Source organism: Pteropus vampyrus, unplaced genomic scaffold (assembly GCF_000151845.1).
Source record: "Pteropus vampyrus isolate Shadow unplaced genomic scaffold, Pvam_2.0 Scaffold19, whole genome shotgun sequence".
Lineage (NCBI taxonomy): Eukaryota > Metazoa > Chordata > Mammalia > Chiroptera > Pteropodidae > Pteropus > Pteropus vampyrus.
The window spans coordinates 9495348-9515274 of NW_011888800.1; the positions used below are offsets into that span (position 1 = coordinate 9495348).

At 39.5% G+C, this 19927-nt stretch overlaps 1 protein-coding gene and 1 pseudogene across 4 annotated transcripts in view; both read right to left on the minus strand.

The window, feature by feature from the left end:
- SPG11 (SPG11, spatacsin vesicle trafficking associated) overlaps positions 1-19927 on the minus strand; it is a 73321-nt gene that overhangs the window by 7134 nt on the left and 46260 nt on the right. For 3 of the 4 annotated variants that reach the window (XM_011355041.2, XM_011355038.2, XM_011355039.2), the window contains exons 28-40: positions 16418-16580; positions 14302-14516; positions 12951-13704; positions 9269-9408; positions 8171-8369; positions 7636-7773; positions 5746-5879; positions 4939-5046; positions 3305-3473; positions 2754-2842; positions 2401-2556; positions 1596-1747; positions 950-1125 (exon numbers count right to left, since the gene is read on the minus strand). In XM_011355041.2, the coding sequence (XP_011353343.1) occupies positions 950-1125; positions 1596-1747; positions 2401-2556; positions 2754-2842; positions 3305-3473; positions 4939-5046; positions 5746-5879; positions 7636-7773; positions 8171-8369; positions 9269-9408; positions 12951-13704; positions 14302-14516; positions 16418-16580 (2593 nt within the window). Of the gene's footprint in view, positions 1-197; positions 1126-1595; positions 1748-2400; positions 2557-2753; positions 2843-3304; positions 3474-4938; positions 5047-5745; positions 5880-7635; positions 7774-8170; positions 8370-9268; positions 9409-12950; positions 13705-14301; positions 14517-16417; positions 16581-19927 lie in introns of those variants that run through there. The other variant, XM_011355040.2, reaches the window with a different exon arrangement.
- On the minus strand, positions 13810-13928 carry LOC111736397 (annotated as a pseudogene).

A 19927-nucleotide genomic window follows, 5' to 3' on the forward strand; every position in this document is an offset into this window, starting at 1 on the left:
AGAAATGATGAGTAGTTACAGCTTTAAAACAAAAATGATTTGCCAGGCCCTTAATAGTGTTACCCTAGAGCAACAAAGGCATAGAGCTGCCTTCCTCTTATTTATTTGGGGGAAATTATTTGGTTATTTAGATACTGAGGCCTAATTAAGTTCCTAGAAAAACTATTTATTTGGAGTAACTGAGCTTATAACTCAGGTTATAGCTATAAGCATAGATTAATCTTTATTACATATTTTAAGCAATTTAACCAAATCCGTGGTTGGATTCTTTTTTGTTTTTTTGTTTTGAAACTATCACACTCAAAAGCAGGGACAGAACAAAAAATGTTTTAAATTTCTCTTACAAAGTAGGAGCCTCAATCAAAGCTCTGTAGACCACTAAGTGGAAGACAGGACCATCCAAATTATTTGAGAAATTAACAAAGCAGTGATTACACAGCAATAATTACAGCAAATAAAGATTGTTTTAAGGCTGACAAGGGCTAAGATTTCCTTAGCAGTTGATAACGACATGCACTGAATTTAAATCTATTTTATTATAGAGATCAGTTTCTAAGTAATGAAAATGTATCATCTGTTCCTTCACTGTGTAAATAATATTAAATTCCTTTAAAACTGGAATCTGCAGGCACAGGTATTCTTTAATCAATATTTTATCATCTCCTAAAGTAGAAGCCAGCCTGAGGAAGATGGAACTTTTGCTTTTCATACCAAGAGAGGAACAATCACTTTTGAAATAGGAATTTCCTTGTGAAAACTTTCATTCTTTACTCACTATTCACAAAGGACTGGTATGATCAATTCTGGGGTTTTATAACTTGGACAGCAAAGATTCCCCAATGCATTATTCTACTCTGCTCACAAACAGCTGTCAGTGCCTCATTTTAGTACAAGAAAACAGGTACCTATCTTGGCAGTAACCATGCTCATGTCATTGAACCCATCTAACCTGCTAGCATGTCCTTTAGACAGCAACCTGTCTGTGGATCCTTCAGAAGCACATTTACAACATCATAAAATCTGTGTTCGTATGCCAGCTTGTAATACAAGTAGACATCTTCACAATATGTAAGTAACTTCTTCAGGTTTTTCACAACTGTGTCAGTAGGTTGATGTTGTTTATATCTAGACAAACATAAGAATGTACAGGTTAAGGTACTGTATTGTATCTTGAGTGAGGGCTGTCAGCTCTGACATGAATCCCTACAAAGGAGATATTAGATAGAGTCTAGAATTTATCTAAGACTAACATTAGGGGATACCTGATGAATACTGAAATTACTTCATTAAAAACGAATATCTTAATGCTCACCTTAATTAGAATAAGTTCAGTGCTCCAAAGGAGGACCTATGATGTTTAGTTTCTGGCACCTCAGGCAAGCTGAGTAGCTGTCCTCCCATAATAAGTACAATATACACTATAAGCAAACTTCTCATTCATCTGTTTGCATAAATGTGTTAAAGATCTTGTTCTCTTGGGGATTCCTGACATCTCTTTGTCATCTCAAGCAGAGAGGTAAGCTATAGGCATGTTATACTTAGCCATAAAATTTTTACCCATGCCTTACCTAAAGCAGGGGCATTTTAGTACTTACTTTTTTGAAATCTCTTCAAATATACTGGAATTTAATAACTTTTGCTGCTTAAATTCTTCCAAGTAATTAAAGTCCCCTTTAAGTATCACTTGTTGGTATAGAATTTCAGCCCAATCAGGAACAAAGTCATAGGCCTCAGCTACAATAGAAGCCTTAAAAGGATGGAGGGAAGGAGGACACCATTAGAGCCTATTTGATGTAACTGAAGGCAAACTGTTCTGGAAAAAAATACCATATACTTACTTATACAGTGAATGTGATCAAAGGCTCTATGTATCAAAATTGGTGGAAAGTTTGGTGTTAGACATTTCCCTTCGACCCCTACAACCTTTCTTCAGTGTTTTTAATCTTCCTCACAATGGGTTCATTAAACAATATTTTCCCACTAACTCAGCTGTGTAAAGAACAGTGAAAGGGCTTACTCCCTGATAACCATCCTTCATTAAAGAGCCAGAAGCCCTGATTCCTATGCTAACACAGGTGCACCATTATGCAAAATGCTGGGGCAAAGGGATGCTTACAGAATCGCTAACAGGATGGTTCCTCTGAACCTCTAAGGAGCAGAAGCTTCTGCTGGCCTAACAGTGTGTCTCACTATTCAATCTTTGTCCACACAACATCCTAGTAAGACATACTACCATAGAAAGGCGATTTCGTATGTGAGACCGTTAAGAAGAACAGAACTGTCTTGGTTCTGTCCCTAGGCCTGAGAACTTAGGCAAGTCACTCAACCTCTGAGTCCCATGGGAGGAACAGCAGGAGAGAATGTTGGCAGTGCTGGCTAGATTTTTTCTTCCTTGCTCACCTGGTAGAACCGAGGTAGGGCCATGATGCAGTCCATCAGCCTGTGGCGGCCCAGGTTGATGAGCATTGTGTTTTGGCCAGTGTTCAGAAAGTGAATCTGCAGTGTTAGCAACTTGGTGAGCCGGTGACAGTGCAGGGCCTGGCGCACGCAGGAGTCCTGAGGGACAAGGATAGAGGGAGGCACAGGTAAAGACTTGCCATCATCTGTTTGAACCCTCCAGTAATGAACTTACCCTTTCAGTCCCCAGTTGGCCCATGACTCCTTCCCCCTTCACTTGGAAGAGCCCAGGGACAAAATAATCCCTACTGTAGACACCAAGCTCCAAAGCCAGTCCAGAATAAGACTATGGTTACCTTGGCATAACTTTCTGCTGCATCCAGCATCAGAGTGAGGGCTTTTAACAGCAGCTGCTTCAGTTGGTGCCCGTCCTTGAGGCTGTCCTCTGCAGGAGAGTTAAGGAAACTTGTTGGGTGTGTCTGACTCCCAAGGTGGCTACTCTCCGCTCAGAGTGTTCGTGGGCTGGACTAGAATTAATCCCAGCTCGTGTTCACAGGGAGGCAGATATGTCTCACTTAGGTAAAAGGTATTAAACCAGAAGCGCATAGGCTATAGAGTAGGATTCAGTGCCCCATTTAGTTCATTTTTCTCTGAAACATCAAGACTGACATATACAGCATCAATACATTGATTACTAACATGACATCCTGGATGCACAGGCTACAAGAGGGACAAATGTCTTCCAAATCTCCTATCTCCTATGTGCCCAGATGGGGCTCCACTGAGCGGCTGTTAGAAGCTGAGGTGGGTGCTAGTCAATCTCATGTACTCTTGCCCTTTTTTAGCCCTAAGAACCTTCCCTGGCCAGAATCACTGCCCTGGGGGTACTGCAGTGACCTTTGCTCACCCCAAGGCTGAGACTCAATCAGTTTCAGTTGGATGCAAGCAGCTGCCTCATGGTTCTCCCCGATCTCCCTGCACATGCTGAAGCACAGGGCAATCATGTTGTGCTTCTCACTGTCCCCAGGGCGGCAACGTTTGATGTAGTCGAGTAGGGCCGTCTTCAGGGTACCACTCTGCCCAGAAAAAAAAGGGAAATACCAAGGTCTCAACCAGGGACTGCACTGCAGGAAGGGCTGGCTAAGTCCCTTGGTGCTGAAAGTTCCTTAAAACTTCCCAAGAAAAAGGAAAAGACAAAATGTGAATCTAATGGTTTATGCTATCCTGAGTATAAGGAAACAGGTACGTACTCTTTGCTGGTGAAAGTGTGAACGGTAAAACCTGTCAGAAGGGAGAAGCATTAAAAATGTGCACACAAGCTATTCTAACAATTCCATTTCTAGGAATTTATCCCTGAAGAAAGCAAAGAAAAGCACTAAGATGGATGTAACAAAGATATTTAGTGCCAAACAATTAGAAATAATCCAGATGTCCAAAATAAGGACAAAGACAATACCATATAGTAGCCATTAAAACTGATGCCGATTTGAGAAATATTCATGACATGCTTATACTAAGTGAGAAAAGGCGGCTACTTCATATCTGGACGACAAAAATTTTGTTGAATACGTATGTATATATGTTTATGGGTACATGTGCAAGGAAAGGGCCTATACCAAATTGTTAGCAGTGGCTGTCTCCAGATGGTAGACAGACACAAGAGGGCTTTTTTTCTGTGTTGTTTTCCAAGTGTCTTACATTGAATATGCATTACTTTTGTAATCAGAAAAAAAGTTATTAAAAGAATATTTAAATGCAGAAACAAAAATGCCTCAAAAATAATTTAAATACCCTTTGAGAGACCCTAAAGATGTCCAGGACTTGCTCCTCTCCTTATGACTGGACTGGTCTGTCTTAAAACTAGCCCAACAGTAAGGAGAGTTTTTCTCCTTTGTCTCTTAATCTTGCTTGGCTGGGCCCAAGTTCCCAGAAGCCGAAAGGGTACCATTTTAAAATCTTCAGTAAAATGGGCTGAAGCAATGAATCAGCCAAATGAATGACTTGGAAAAAGGCTCTGTGAGTGACATGCTAGGTGTCGTATAGTATGCTGAGGATAGACAAGTACCCAAAGGCCTGGCAAGTCAAGCCTTTGCTTCCAAGCCTCCTTCCTGGTTGTCATGAACAGCTCCACAGCCTTCCAGGCCCAGGCTTGGCATTCAATTCCTAATAGCTCTCAGCAACACATTTTTTCATGGTCCCTTGAAAACTCTCCACTCTAAAAGCTCTCAGTCATGGCCTTCTGAGCTGGTCAATCCATTCATGGCTCTCAGAAAAGGCTTTTTGCTCCGGTCACAGGTGACAGAGCTGAGATGGAGATGCACAAACTCATTTTCTTCACTAGCATCTGTCAGCATAATCGATAGCTGGTCTTAACTCTATAACCTTAAGCTACTGGTTACAGTATATATCCTACGGAGGTCCTTAATTTCCTCCCTCCATATCCCAGGGGTCCACCCTGACTGAGATTATTCCCAAGAAAGTCTGAGACTCCTGAATGTCAATAGTACATGTCATCTGGAACTCAAAATACTGTACACCTACTGGATCCAACTTCTTCCTCATCAGCACTTCAAAGTAGTGTTTTTTATGCAGCAAATCAAATATGTATGTCATCTCGTTGTACCTTCCAATGCCAGTGAGAAGACGCACCTGTAAAGGGGGAGGACAGCTTGCATCAGCATCCCCTGGAGTTCTCCAAGCCAGACCACTACTCTCATCAAGGTTGCTTTCAGATGCCAAGCTCCAGAGGGAGAAGGGCTAATGGCCAGGCTCCCGTGCTTAGAGCTCCCTCTCCCATGTGCCCAGTAAAGGGCTGTCTCAGGGGGATTCAGAAATGCTAGTCATTGGGCTGTTCCCTCCTGTTGTCTCTAAATGTGACTTATCAAGTGCTGGAGTGCCATCCTCCTGGGCAAGCACTCTTGCCCTTCTCACCACTCCTTATTGCAGTGCCTGATGGCTTGCTCAGCCACTTGGGTCAGTTTCAAGCCTAGAGTATTTAGGGAGGCAGAGGCTTGACTTGTCAGCTCATTTCAATTGAGATAAGGTAGGTCTGAACTTTGTTTTGGGGGGAAATACAGTTGTCTGAAGCCCTCTAGAAAAGCTAACTGCTTTGGCAAGGTGGGTATGACAGCACTGGAGCCTGGCAGAGATCCTCTCAACTTCTTTGGAACAGTCTAATTTTGACAACCTGGAGCAGAGGGCTGAGCTGTCCAGCTAGCTACCAAATAGGTCATGATATCTAGATGGGCAAATTCCCTAAGACCACATCAGCTCTGAACTGGTCCCCAGCCTATCTGCTCTCTCAAAGTTTTCCTCAGGATGGAAGGTGGGGATGAAGGAGTTACTTACCACTAGCCCATACTCCTCGTTGGGGGCCAAGTGGTTGTCTGTGAGCAGCCGGGCAGCCTTCAGGACTCGGATGATGCCCTCCATGTGGCATGTCAGTGTGAAGCAGTGATGGGCCAGGATTAGCAGCTCTGTAGCTGGTTAGATGGGGAACTGGTAAGATGGGATTGTGAACCCTGGCCACCGTGCACTGTCTAGTTCTGGGCCTGGCAATAGGGTGAAGGGGCCCAGTACAGATAGGCCTGTCTGCAGAAGACTGTCTCGTGGGTCCCCTGAGATCCCTGACCTCCCAGAGCTCCAGCTATGGGACAGTCCCATGGTGGTGTCTAAATTCTTCTCTCAGTGATAGCGTCATCTTCCCTCAAAGACAGTCATGTAGTGACTGCATAGTGACCTTTTGAGGCCCTACAAATGAGAACAAGGAACCCTTGCTTTCTAAAGATGGAGAAACTTTCTGCAGGAAAAAAATGATGGAGTACCTGCCAACACAAATCCAAGGGCATTCTCTGTCTCAGTGGAAAGTCTTAGGGCCTAATCAAGTACCATATGATGTTCTGCACTTCTAATGGCTTTCTAGAACTATCACACACAAGCACTGTAAGCACAATTAAAAGGCAAATTGGGAAAAATACTTGCAATGTTAAAGATAGAAAAAAGATTCCCAGCCTTAATACATGCTGTGTTCTCTGGGCACTAGCACCTGTGGAGCCCTCCCCAAACCTACTGACTACTGAGCAGTCTTGACAACTCATCATTTAGGCTTTGGTTTGGACAATTCCTACAAAAACCTTTCTTGACCCCAACAGTCGCTCTTACTGTGTATCACACTCCTAGTCTGTGGGCTCTATGGACTGCTGCTTAACTTGTTCAACATATCCCTGGTTTTTTAGAGTACCAGGCAACACACAGTTCAAAATTGTGTGTTGAACTGAACTTTGAGAAAAGATACAGAAGGCTATTTTTAAAATAAAACTGTTCAACCTTTTAAAATTTCCATTTATTTTATCAGTAAAATGACTTTTTTGGATCTATCAAATTTGCAAAGTGAAATGGGTTCCAGGAAATAGTACTCTCAAAATGCTTAAGTAGGAGTGAGAAGTGAATTTATAAATACATATTTATCCTTAAAAGTGGGCATACTCTTGAATCAGTAATTTATCTTAGGGAAATAATCAGGGATGTGCACAAAGAGTTGCCTATAAGGATGTCTGTTACAGTGTTTTATAACAGCAGAAAATTGGAAACAATCTAAAGGTCCCACAATATGGTATATAATTTTTAATTACACATAGAGAAATAATGTGTAGCCATTAAAACGATATAGAATATTCAATGTCATGGAAAAATCTTAATGACAGCATATTCATAAAGTAATTATAAACAGTATATACAGTATAATGCCATTTTTGAAAAATAAAAACCTATAGACTTGCATAGAAAAAGATCAGCAGGATACATACTACTGAATGCCTATGATGAACTAGACATTGTGAAAAGTGAGTGGCTTTTAAATCACACAGACTGGATTCAAGTACCAGCTCTCCCATTTAATAGTTATAAATTAATCAACTTCTCTAAGCTTCAATTTCCTTCTAAAATGGGGATGATAATAATCCACTTTGCAGGGTGATATAAGAAGAAAATAAGGTAAATATGCCAAATATTTAAAAGTTACCTTTTTGTGTGATTTTAAATTTGGGGCTGCTTTTCCATATATATTTTCTAAATTTTCTTCAATGAACTTAAGGCTTTCTACTAAGAACTTAGAAACTAAAGGGGTAGGGATCCAGAGCAGGAAAAAGGATCCAAATTGAGTTTCAGAAAGACTAACTCAAAGACTTCTTAAAGACCTGCTTGGGCCCAAAACAGGTAAGAAAAAGGTCAAGAACTTACTGCAAGACAATTCCCCATGGGGAACGGAGGAAATCTTATCCAACAACTTCATGCCTACCAACGTGCGATCTTGACACAAAGTAGTCAGCTGAAGAAATGTCTGGCTTTCCTCTGCTGGAGTAGACATCTGCTTATGTCCTGTACAAAAAGATGTGGACAAAGGCACTGATTTTACCTTGAGAGAATTGAGAGAAAGAGGCCCATGTCAGGAGGCCCATCCTCTCCAAGCCTGGGCACCAAGAAGCAATGCTGGAGGAGTCCCCAGTGCAGCTGGCCTCTTGCTGAATTCAAATACCTTGGCCTAGTAGTCATCTTATGGGACAGCAGGAATTCGTTAGCTCAGAGAAAGGCACAGCTACTCTAGGCATAATTATAAAACAATCAATAAATAAAATAAATGCAATGTGTTCTTTCAACAAGTGCAACCTGGCTACTTGAGAGGGCAGCACACAAGATGTATATGAACATATCATCCAAAGCACTGGGAACTTGCGAAAATGATCTGAAAGACTAGGGGGCCTGGATGGCAGGGTACCTGCTCCCTCTGATGGGGAGAGCAGCTCCCGGGTCACCTCTTCGGCCACAAGTTCAGCCACCGTGTCTGGCTCAAGGCCTTGGGTGCTGATGAAGGCTTGGGCTTGCTTGCATCTGTTGGGTTGCTGAGAGGCCAAGATTGCTCGGAGCGTGGCCTCACCATCCCGGGTGGCAACGTCTGTGTAGGAACAGCCCAACTCCTAAAAGGAAGGCAACATCAGTCAAAGCTATCATTAGGAGCCAGGAAAAAGCTAGCTCTTTCTGAATTCTGGTGTAAACAGACTCCCATCACTTTCTGAGCTTAAAGATCCTTCACCCTGAGCAGGAACCTTACAAGAAGCAAGCACTGTATTCTAGCCCTTTCTATTGTTTCACAACAAGCCTAACTCAAGCAAGAGAAAGGCTTGTCTTTAGAAAGCATCAGGTACTTATCTAGTGTTGAGCACTGAGCTTTTCAAATGTTATGAAATGTGAGAAATCTGAGTAAAAGGCAAGAGCCCTTCCATGTTGTTTCCACAGCAGCAGTGAAACCTTTCAGTTCTAAAGAAGTCTGTGAGCCTTATTTCAGACAAAGGGCATTAGCGCTCAGCTTTATTTCTCTCGTGCTCTTCTACTTCACTTAAAAGTCTACTGGTTTTCTCCTTTGATCAGCACAAAGCCACAAACAATTCCTGCCTGCTCTGGCTCCTATCTGTAGGCTCATAATGTTCCATTTTATCTTAAAACTTATTTGAGGCTCTCCCTCCTATGGAAAGCACCAACCAATCCTGAAGCAAAACCTAAGATACTGGGGCTAGAAGAAACCCTCGTGGTCATATCATTTACAGATCAAGAACCGGGGGCCCAGAGAAGTGAAATATCTTGCCCTAACTTATCGCTGGCTGAAGTCCTGCATCTAGGACTCAAATCACCCTGATACTTGGCCTGGCATCCTCCCTACTATTTCCCAAAGGTGGATTTACAGAGGCCAACATCCTGACAAGGTTACGATTATCACCTAATGGGCTGATTTGGCAATGTCCAAAATCTACCTCCAGTTTCCCACTTCACTCCCTCTCAGAGGGAGCTTCCTGTGGAGGCTTCAATCTTTGGCACCTACCTTGGAAAGTTCATACAGACAGAGGACCTGCCGGCAGTAGTTCTTCCCATGGAGGCATTTTCTTGTCAGAGTTTCCAGATTAGTCACCACTTCATCTCTGTGGGGCAGCATCACAAATGACTGACTATCCAAACTTGAAGCTGGAAGCAAATACAGGTCTGAGTGAGGCTTTAAGCTGGCAAGATAAGACCTTTCCCCAGCCCACTATGACTCCACCTCTCTGTACACAACTTCATGCACTGCACTCTCATGACTCCCCCTGGGACCACTTCTGACAGGGCCTACATCCCCACTTAAACTTTCCAGGAAATCCCAGACTGAAATACTTAAAAGGCCTCAGAGGCTACAAACGACTCAAAACCACCTAATGAACGCTCTAGATCATCACCAGAACTGACTGCTAGACTCTCTTCCACACACACCCGCTCCCAATTTCCCCTTATATCAAGTAAGTCACCAAGTATAGCTGACTGTATCTCCAAAACGTCTCTCTAATCACTGCCTTAATTCCAGCCTTCATCATCATGCATCAAAGAGGCTGTTACTATCTATCTCCTGCTGCCAGCCTCCCCTCGCCCTCAAATCAATCTTCCACATACTCAGCAGGATCATTCTAAGATGCAAATCATAAAAACCAAGGATCATCTAGATAGGTGCCTCGAAGGCACAGTAGAATTAAAATCCACTCCAGCTCATTCTCATTCACCTCAGTTGCAAAGCAAAACCTTGGTTGTGGTAGTAGAGGCTTCAGTAACAACTGGGAGAGTCAAAACCCAGAGAGGAACCTTATCGGATCAGAGATGCCCTGGTCTCAAGAGGGTGGAGGGAACCCCTGTTCCTTTTTACATTATCGTCCTGTCAGTTGGCCCTGGATGCAGGCAGTCAAGGAAGCGCATGACAGAATGAGATAACTAAACCTCCAGCTTTGGGCTAGAGGACTGAAAAGGGAAGCCTCAGGGAACCAGAAGGAGTTGGGAGAGATTCAGGAAAGCAACACAAAGGTGTTTATAAACTCAGGGCTCACTCCTGGGCTTAGCATGTATGGATCTGACCCTTACTAGAGTATCAAAGATTCTGAGAAGTGAATTAACAGATAAACCACTACCCAGGTCGCAGACTGACCACAATATGAAACACATATGGGATGGATCGGAATAGTACCACAAAAGATTTGAAAACTGAACTGTGTTAGGCCCATAGCCCACAGAGAGTGGGTAAGAACTTGTAGCCTGAACCTAAACAGATCAACTGCCTGCTAAAAAAATGTCAACATTCTTCATAGGATTTAAATAAGACCCAGAGTCTCATAACCTAGTATTCAAAATGTCCAGGGTGCAACATAAAATTACTCAGCATACAAAAATACAGGAAGATTTCAACTCATATGAGAAAAGACAAGCAACAGATGACACTTAGCACTAAAATGACACAAATGTTGAAATGATCAGATACTTTAAAGCAGCTTATACAAACGTTCTAACAAGCAATTATGTCTCTTGAAATAAAGAGAAAAACAAAGTCTCAGCAAAGGAACAGAAGGTATAAAGAATAAAATGGAAATATTAAAAGTGAAAAATGACTAAAATTTAAAAATCACAGCAATGAAAAATCTCAATAGCAGAATGGAAATGCCAGAGAAAAGAGTCAGTGAAACTGAAGATATACAAACAGAAATTATCCAATCTGAACAACAGGCTGAAAAAAAGATTGGGAAAAAATTGAACAAAGCCTCAGGAACTTGTGAGATACTAATAAAAGTTCTAAGATTCATGTTATTGAAGTCCCAGAAGGAGAGGAGTAAGAGCATGGAACTGAACAAATATTTGAAAAAATGTCTGAAAAGCACCTAAATTTGGCAAAACACACAAACCTACACATTCGAGAAGTTCAGTGAACCCTAAATAAGGTAAACCCAAAGAAATACATGCCCAGTCACATTATAATCTAACTGCTGAAGACTAAAGAGAGAAAAAATTTTTGAAAGAAAACAGAAAAATGCATTATCTATAGGGGAAAAAATGATTCAAATGAATGCAAATTATTCATCATATGCCATGGAGGTCAAAAGGAAGTGCTACAACATTTTTAAGTGCTGAAAGAAAATAATGAATTTTCTAAATCCAGCAAAAATCTTCAGAAATGAAAGTGAAAGAGAGAGATTCTTAGATGAAGAAAAACAAAGAATCTCTTGGCTGAAAGCAAAAATTATAGTATTGTTTGACAGGGTTTCTAACGTATTTAGATATAATAAGACATCTAGGATGTAAAGGGAGAGAAGTAAAGTGGCCTACATGTGGTAAGGGTTCTGCATTCCACTTGAGGTGGTAAAATACTGACTTTAAGCAGACTGAAAAGTTAATAATGTATAATAATGTAATCCCCAAAGCAAACAAAAACTATACAAAGATAATTAAATAAACTAAAATGGAAGACTAAATAAAAAAAATGTTCAAATAACCTAAAAGGCAAGAAAAAAAGGTTTCCTCAAAAAACCACAAACCACCAAAATTCACCCAAGATGAAAAAGAACCTGATTTATCACACGACTATGAAAGAAATTAAATTCATAGTTAAAAAGCTTCCAAAATAGAAAGCTTCAGGTTCAGATAGTTTTACTGGTAAATTATACTGAACATTTAAAGAAGAGAGAGCATTTTCCAACTAATGAAACCAGCATTATCCTGATATAAAAATGAGAAAAGGAAAAGACAGTATAAAAGAAAAGTACAGATTAATATTCCTCGTGAACATAAATGCAAAAAATTACAGCAAAATAGCAAATTGATTTCAGTAATATATCAAAAAGAATAATGTACCATAATCAAATGGGGTTTATCCTGGGAATATAAAGTTGGGTTTATATTAAAAAATCAATTAATGTAATCTATCATATTAATAGTCTAAAGAAGAAAAAAACCATATCAATGGATACACAAAACATGACAGAATTCAACACTGATTCATGATAAAAAACAAAAAACAAAAAACTCAACAGACTAAGAATAGAAGGGAATGTCCTCAATATAATGAAGCACCTACGGGTAATATCATACTTAATGATGAAAAACTGAAGGCTTTTTCCCAAAGACCTGCAACAAGGCAAGGACACTCACTCTGACCACTTCTATCCAACATCGTACTGGAAGTCCTAGCCAGTGCAATAAAACAAGAAACTTAAGAAACAAAAGGCATACAGATTGGAAAGGAAGAAATAAAAGAAATAAAACTGTCTCTGTTCATAGACATGATTGTCTGTAGAAAATCCCAAGGAATCTATGAGTAAACTCCTAGGATAAGCAAGTTTAGCAAGGTCACAGGATACGAGGTTAATTGTACATTAATGTGTATAGAAATATGATAAATATGATAAAAATATAAGAATCAACCATATTCCTATACACTATCAATGTACAATCAGAAACATGATTATTGGTACAGAATAAGTTTCAATGAACTAGTTATATGTCAGATGGATTCCCTCTAATTTTGATACACAGCTACTTAAAAGACATAGGTGTTTCCACTTCATTGACTAGTTAATACCTAGTTTATGGATTACCTCAAAAAGAGTTGCTATCCCCTTAATTTAGAGAAACTATTACATCAAAAGAGACTCTTTTCTTCCGGGAGAGAGTGTCAATACACCAGTTAGGGCTCAGGGCAGTTGATTTCCTTTACTTACTGCTTGAGACTTTCCTTAGAGGAATGTGAGGTTCTTCTTCTTCCTCCAGCAGCTCAGCACTCTGTAGGAGGGCATGGATTTCTGGATGCAGGTCATCCACACTAGCTTCCCCTGAAGCCAGTGCTCTGCAGTGCAATACCAAGGCAACATCTTGGTTATAGAAATGAAAATACCGGCATACTCTACTTGCTTCATGCACACAGCCATCATCCAACAGGCGCCCAATCAAAAAGTTTAGTGACTTCTGCTCCTTCCAATCCAGTCTGTCCTCACAAGTCTCTTTGGATGGAAGGCCATTAAGTTCTAAATATTTTGATGTGTTCAGAGCAGCCAACTTGGAGAATGAAAACTCACTGGCTAAGCTATCAAAGGAAAGCTCACCACTAATTGAGATCTGTTGAGAAAATCTGGGCTCCATTTCTTCCTGGTGTCCTCTGAGGGTGTGCCGGGTGATACGGCAGAGCCAGATCTGCTTCTCCAGCTCTTCCAACTTCTCCACAGGTACAAGGTCCTCCTGAGCAAGCCAGTGTCCTGCCAGGGTGAGCAGCAGATGGCGCTCCTCAATGCTGCTCGGTCCCTCCTCAGTTGGGTACTCACAGGCCACAAGGGCCTGGGCTGAGAAAAAGGAAGTAGCTGCTTTGCTTGAAATGGAATTTTTCTTAAAATTCTCATGGCATTTTTTCCAGAAGTCAATTCTTGCTTGTTTCAGGGACCACTGGTCAATGTGCTTTAAGGTCTGCATTTCCTGTATTACCTGTGAAATTTAACAAAGTGAATCAGCCCTTCCTAAGATAAAGAAGTATCATTAATGCTATTGTTCCCTAGGTATACCATTCATTCATTCATTCATGTATGCATGCACCTATAGCACCTGGTCTTCCTAGATGGTCTCTCATCTAAGTACTAACCAGGCTCGACCTTGCTTAGCTTCCAAGATCAGACGAGATCAGGTAAGTTCAGGGTGGCTTGGCCACAGACTAGACTGTATTTTTAAAAACCAAATCAAGTAAGAGAACATGAGACTTGGCTACAGATGATCCTGGGTATTTTATCTCGAAAGTTAAGGTATGAGAAACAATTCTAAATTTATCTAATTGAATGGGGTTCAAAGAGAAGCCACCTTACATTTAATTCTATTCAAAGAAAAATTGTTGCAGCATATCCTTATAAGCTAACCTTATACGTAAAGCATTCATTCTTCAATCATGGGCAACCTAGGCTCTTCCATTTCTAAAACTAATGTGTCAAAAGTAAAAGAAAGCCTCATTTCCTATAAATTACATATCTCATTTGATTCTTTGTTTAATGCTGGTTCAAAAAGCTAAGATTTTAAATAAAAGACTTACGTTACCTCTTCAATAACCAAGTTGTCCACAGGTAACTCAGCTAATTCTGCGACTCTCCTGGCTAAAGCAAATTGTCCATTTGTCTCCAGTTTTTCCAAAACAGATCTACATTCGTGCTGAAAATTCTCAAGGCTATAGGTGGTTATAATTACACGATTAATGGCTATGGATGTATCCTTCAAAATCTGGCTAAGGACATACAGTTTCTTTACATCTGGACCTGTGCCAAAGAGAAGAGGATATAAACATTTAATCAATAAAATGCCAGTATGGTAGTTCAAGAGTAACTAAATATCAGGAGGTAAATATGTTAACATAATAATATGTTAAAAGGAAAAACAAAAACCTTTTTTTCTACTTTGGTTGACTAGAAGAGGAAGCCATAGGCAGCACCTATACAGTAAAAACAATCAGAGATCGGCCCATGGATCAATCAAGGCATCTGGCTTTAAACACAGGGCAAAAGTTGGTGGCCTACCATGTAGTAGCAACTCAGTCAACCATGGGAAGATTTCATCGTCCATTCAGGTTAGTTCTATCTCTTTCTGAATTTTTCTCCTACCTTTAGCAAATTTGTTTTTATGATTGTTCACTCATTCATTCGATGCAGGCATCATGTGGATTAAGACACAGAACAGTTGAAACTGTAGTTGGCCAACAGCCAAAATTCTACTGTCACACATTGTATTCAGAATGGAGCATCACTTGCTCCTCCTCCATTTATCTACTTAACCCAGCTGAGCTCTTCTTGATGTCCTTGGGAAATTCTTACCATCGGTAATATAGGAATTCTCTGCTGACGACTTATGTGGCTGAGTTCGCTCCCACTGTCTATGTAGAGCTTATGTGTGCCCTACCATAAAGGAGGGAAAAACATTCTACAGGAGCTTACTCCCAATGTCACCTGCTGGACTGCCATTTAATTTATGTAGTTCCAGGGACAGTGAGACATTCTGCACAATAACCACCAGTGTAAACATGTTGGGTTTCTTTGCTGGCATCATATAAAACACAGGTTTTTTAAAAAACGTGTTTCTTTTCTCTAAGCACATACATGGTACACATACACACAAATATTCTATAAAAATAAAAATAATTTAATAATATGAATAAAAGCATTATAGTAATATTAACAATGTAGACAATTCTTGTAATTTTTCAAGGATAGAGGAACGCAAGAAAACAGGAAATAATTCATTTATGAAAAGAATTAAAATTACTAAAGATCAATGAAAGCATCTATATGTTAAGAGGATATACTCTTTGGTCTACATAGTTATCTTCTATACACTACAGTTACGAAATACCCCTTTTTTCCCAGTCATCAGCCCCACTGCCTGTAACACTGGCACTGAGCCTAGCATTCTGTTAGTATTCTGTGCAAATCTGAGTTCTCCAGTTGAACATCTGTGAATTTAAATAAGATGAAATAACCCTAGTAGTAAAAATGTCAGGATCTAGTTATAAAAGAATAACATTATCATTCAACAAAAATTTGAAATTATCAAACGAGCAGAAAAGAGGGTAAGGCAATAATGGTTTCATTCAATAAACAAAAAGCTTAAAGACTGCCAATGCAAAAAATAAGCACAATTTATCTCAGAAACCTTCAAAATGAATTAGGCACCCCTGAAACAAGTCTATGACCCTGAGCAGTGACGACATGTTAAGGTTACTTGTCAGAGAGGAAAAAATGATAGTGACAAGGTAATGTAGAGGCTAGCCAGGGGGGAACGTAGCTATCTGACAACTGCTTAGCATGAGTAGACAGTTCTATGTTATGCTATATCCATCCTGTTGTGCTATGTTTTGAAAGCTTTAACCATAACTGAAGTTTTGTAACTTCTTCATACCCCGTTATGGACTGTAAATGTAGTGTTATATAGCATATGAATTTTAATTTCCTGAATGTCCTTCTAAATTTTTTCAAGATTAAGAAAGCTGCCTTTTATTTTTAATTTTATTATTAGTTTCAAGTATACAGTACATTGGTTAGACATTTATATAGTTTATAAAACGATCCCCCTAATTGCCCTTTATCTCCTCTGGCTCTCCACCTAGCCATTACATTAATGAAAAGCTAACTTCTTAACAGTGATTTAACTGCGAGGACTGTCTTACCATGAGAGAAGAGATGCTCTATTCCAACAAACAGCTGTAAAAGCTTCCCCAGCTCATACTGGGTCCTACACTGTTGTAGCATTAGCTTCAAAAGAAAACACACCTGCTCCTTCAGCCATGGGAAAGGGATGACAGTGTGGACACTTGCGGCTGCTGTTTCAAGCTATGAAAAAATGAGAGAGTCAGTGAAAGTGGTTTCACAAGAACAGCGAATAAAAACTTCCAAATGTGGGACTATCTAAAAAACAAAGGCACCATCAAAAGTCATCTCCTATCACAAAGAGAGATGCTTCTTTAGGTCCTTTCCAAATGGCAGGAATCAGCTGTGTGGCTCAGAAGAGTGACAAAAATAAGCCCTCCTCAGCAGCTGTGTAGTTTGTTTCTTTGTGGGGCATTCTAGTGTAGAGAACTGTGTGTACCAAAGTCAAAAAATGAGAAAGAGACCTGAAGACTAACTGTGGAGTGAACTGATACAAATACACCCAGTTACTGAAAGTCGAACTAATGGCCCTGTGAGTTGCTGTGAAATTAACCAGACGTGTTTCACTTAAGGGCTTCTCGGAGAAGGCTCTAGGCCTGCCCTGAGGCCCAGAAGATTTGAAATTCATATATACAACCCTTTTAGAAAGACTTGCTTAACATTACCCAGCTCGTTCTACTAGTTTGCCTGTAGTTTATACTATCACTAGAGAAGGCTCTCAATTAAGAAGCTTGGATTTATGTCATTTCAATCAAATGCTAAAAATATTAATAAGAAAATAGCCCCAAGTAGCATGCTTCTTTAGTTGGAATTAGAGCCTGACTTCTTAGTCTTTATTTACTTGTTTACCTACCTCTTTTGCTCTAAGAAGAGGGACTACACCAGGCAGATGACAGAACTGGTTAAAGGTAAAAAATATATGGAAGGTCTGAGGCAAGGATGGAGTAGCTGCATTGCCCCTCTGTAGGAGTCTGGAGCAGGGGCAGTTAGGCATAAGTAAGAAGATATCTAGCAGGATCTAAATGTAAAAGGCAAAACTACAAAACTCCTAGGAGATAACAAAGGAGAACTCTTAGATGGCCTTGGGTATGGTAGTGCCTTTTTAGATAGAACACCAAAGATATAATCTATGAAATAAATAATTTACAAGCTGGAATTCATTAAAATTAAACACTTCTGCTTTGTAAAAGACAATGTCAAGAGAATTAGAAAACAAGCCACAGAATGAGAGAAAATATCTGCAAAAGATATATCTGATAAAGAACTATTATCCAAAATATACAAATAACTCTTCAAACAATAAGAAAACAACTCTATTAAAAAAATGGGCTAAAGACCTTAAGACTCCTCACCACGGAAGATATACAGATAACAAATAAGCAAATGAAAAAATGCTCATCCTCATATATCCTCGGGGAAATGCAAATTAAAATAACAATGACATATCACAACATACCTATTAGAATGGCCAAAATTTAGAACACTGACAACACCAAAGGCTGGCAAGGATGTGGAGCCACAGGAACTCTAAGTCATTGCTTGTAAAAATGCAAAATGGTACAGCCTCTTTGGAAGACAGTCTGGCAGTTTCTTAAAAAACAAAACTCACTTTTATACTATATGATCTAGCAATCGTGCTCTTTGGTATTTACCTAAAGGAGATGAAAACTTAAGTCCACACAAAAACTTGAACACAGATGTTCAAAGCAGCTTTATTCATAACTGCCAAAATGTGGAAGCAATAAAGATGTCCTTCAGTAGGTGAATGGACAGACTACAGTATACCCAGAAAATGTAATATTATTCAATATTAAAAAGAAATGAGCTATCGACTGATGAAAAGACATGGAGGAAACTTAAATACATATTACTAAGTAAAAGAATCCAATCTGAGAAGTCTACTTTCTATATGGTTCTAATCATACCCCATTCTGGAAAAGGTAAAACAATGGAGACAGTAAAAAGGTCAACCAGGGGTTGGGGGTGGGGAGGGATGACTAGGCATAGCACAGAGGATCTTTAGGGCATTGAAAATACTCTGTATTACAATGATAGAGATATGTCATTACACATTTGTCCAAACGTATACCCAAAGAATGTACAACACCAAGAGTGAACCTTAAAGGAAACTATGGACTTTGGGTGATTTGATATGTCAATGCATTCATCTTGGTAACAAATGGACCACTCTGGTAAGTGCTATTGATAATGGGAGAGGGTGTGCATGCATGGAGGTAGGGGGTATATGGGAAATCTCTGTGCTTGCCTCTCAATTCTGTTGTGAACTGAAATTACTCTAAAAAATAACTTCCTTAAAAATAAGGAAGGAGGCAGAGTAGAAAGCACCAGCAATCTGTCTCCCCACTAGATAACAACTGCACTGGCAGAATCTGTCTGATGCAACTATTTTAGAAGGCTTGCAACTTTTGTAGTAAGACTTGGAAGGCAAATTGCAATAATTTCAGCCAACTATGGCTTCACTGGTGAATTCTACATCAAACATTTAAAATACTAATACCAATCTTTCTCAAACTTTTCTCAAATACTGAAGAGGAGGGAACACTGCCTAACTTATTCTATGAAACTAATATAATGTTGATACCAAAGACAAAGACACTACAAGAAAACTACATACCAATATCGTTTACAAACATTGATGCAAAAAATCTTCAACAAAATACTAGCAAACTGAATTCAGCAGCATATTGAAAGGATTATACACCATTAACAAATAGAATTTATTCCTGGAATGCAAGGATATTTCAAAGTACAAAAATCTATCAATGTATATGTCACATCATATACATCATAAACAGAATGAAAGAAAAAAACCCACATGATCATCTCAATTAATGCAGGAAAGTTTCTGATAAAATTCAACACAATTTCATGACAAAAACACCAAACAAACTAGGACTAGAAGGAAACTACCTCCATAAAATAAAAGCCATATGTGAAAAACCCATAGTGAACATCAGACTCAATGGTGAAAGACCAAAAGCAGTCCTCTAAGGTCAGAAACTAGGGAAGGATGCCCACTTTCACCACTTCTCTTCAACACACTACTGGAAGTTCTAGCCAGAGCATTTAGGCACGAAAAGGAAAAAAAGGCGTCCAAATTGGAAAGAAAGAAATAAAATTATCTCTGCACATGATATGATGTAATATTGAGAAAACTCTGAAGGTTCCATAAAAAAAAAAACTTAGAGTAAATGAATGTAGCAAAGTAGCAGCAAAGTCAACACACAAAAATCAGTTTCATTTCTATATACAAACAATGAACGATCTGAAGAGGAAATTATAAAAATAATTCCATTTCCAAAAACAAACAAAATACTTAGGAATTCACTTAACCAAGGAGGTGAAATACTCATACAATGAAAATAACAAGACGGTACTGAAAGAAATTAAAGACATAAATAAAAGGAAACATATCTCATGTTCATAGAAGCCTTAATAATGTCTAAATGTCAATACTGTCCAAAGCAATCTACGGATTCAATGCAATCCCTATTAAAATCCCAATGATG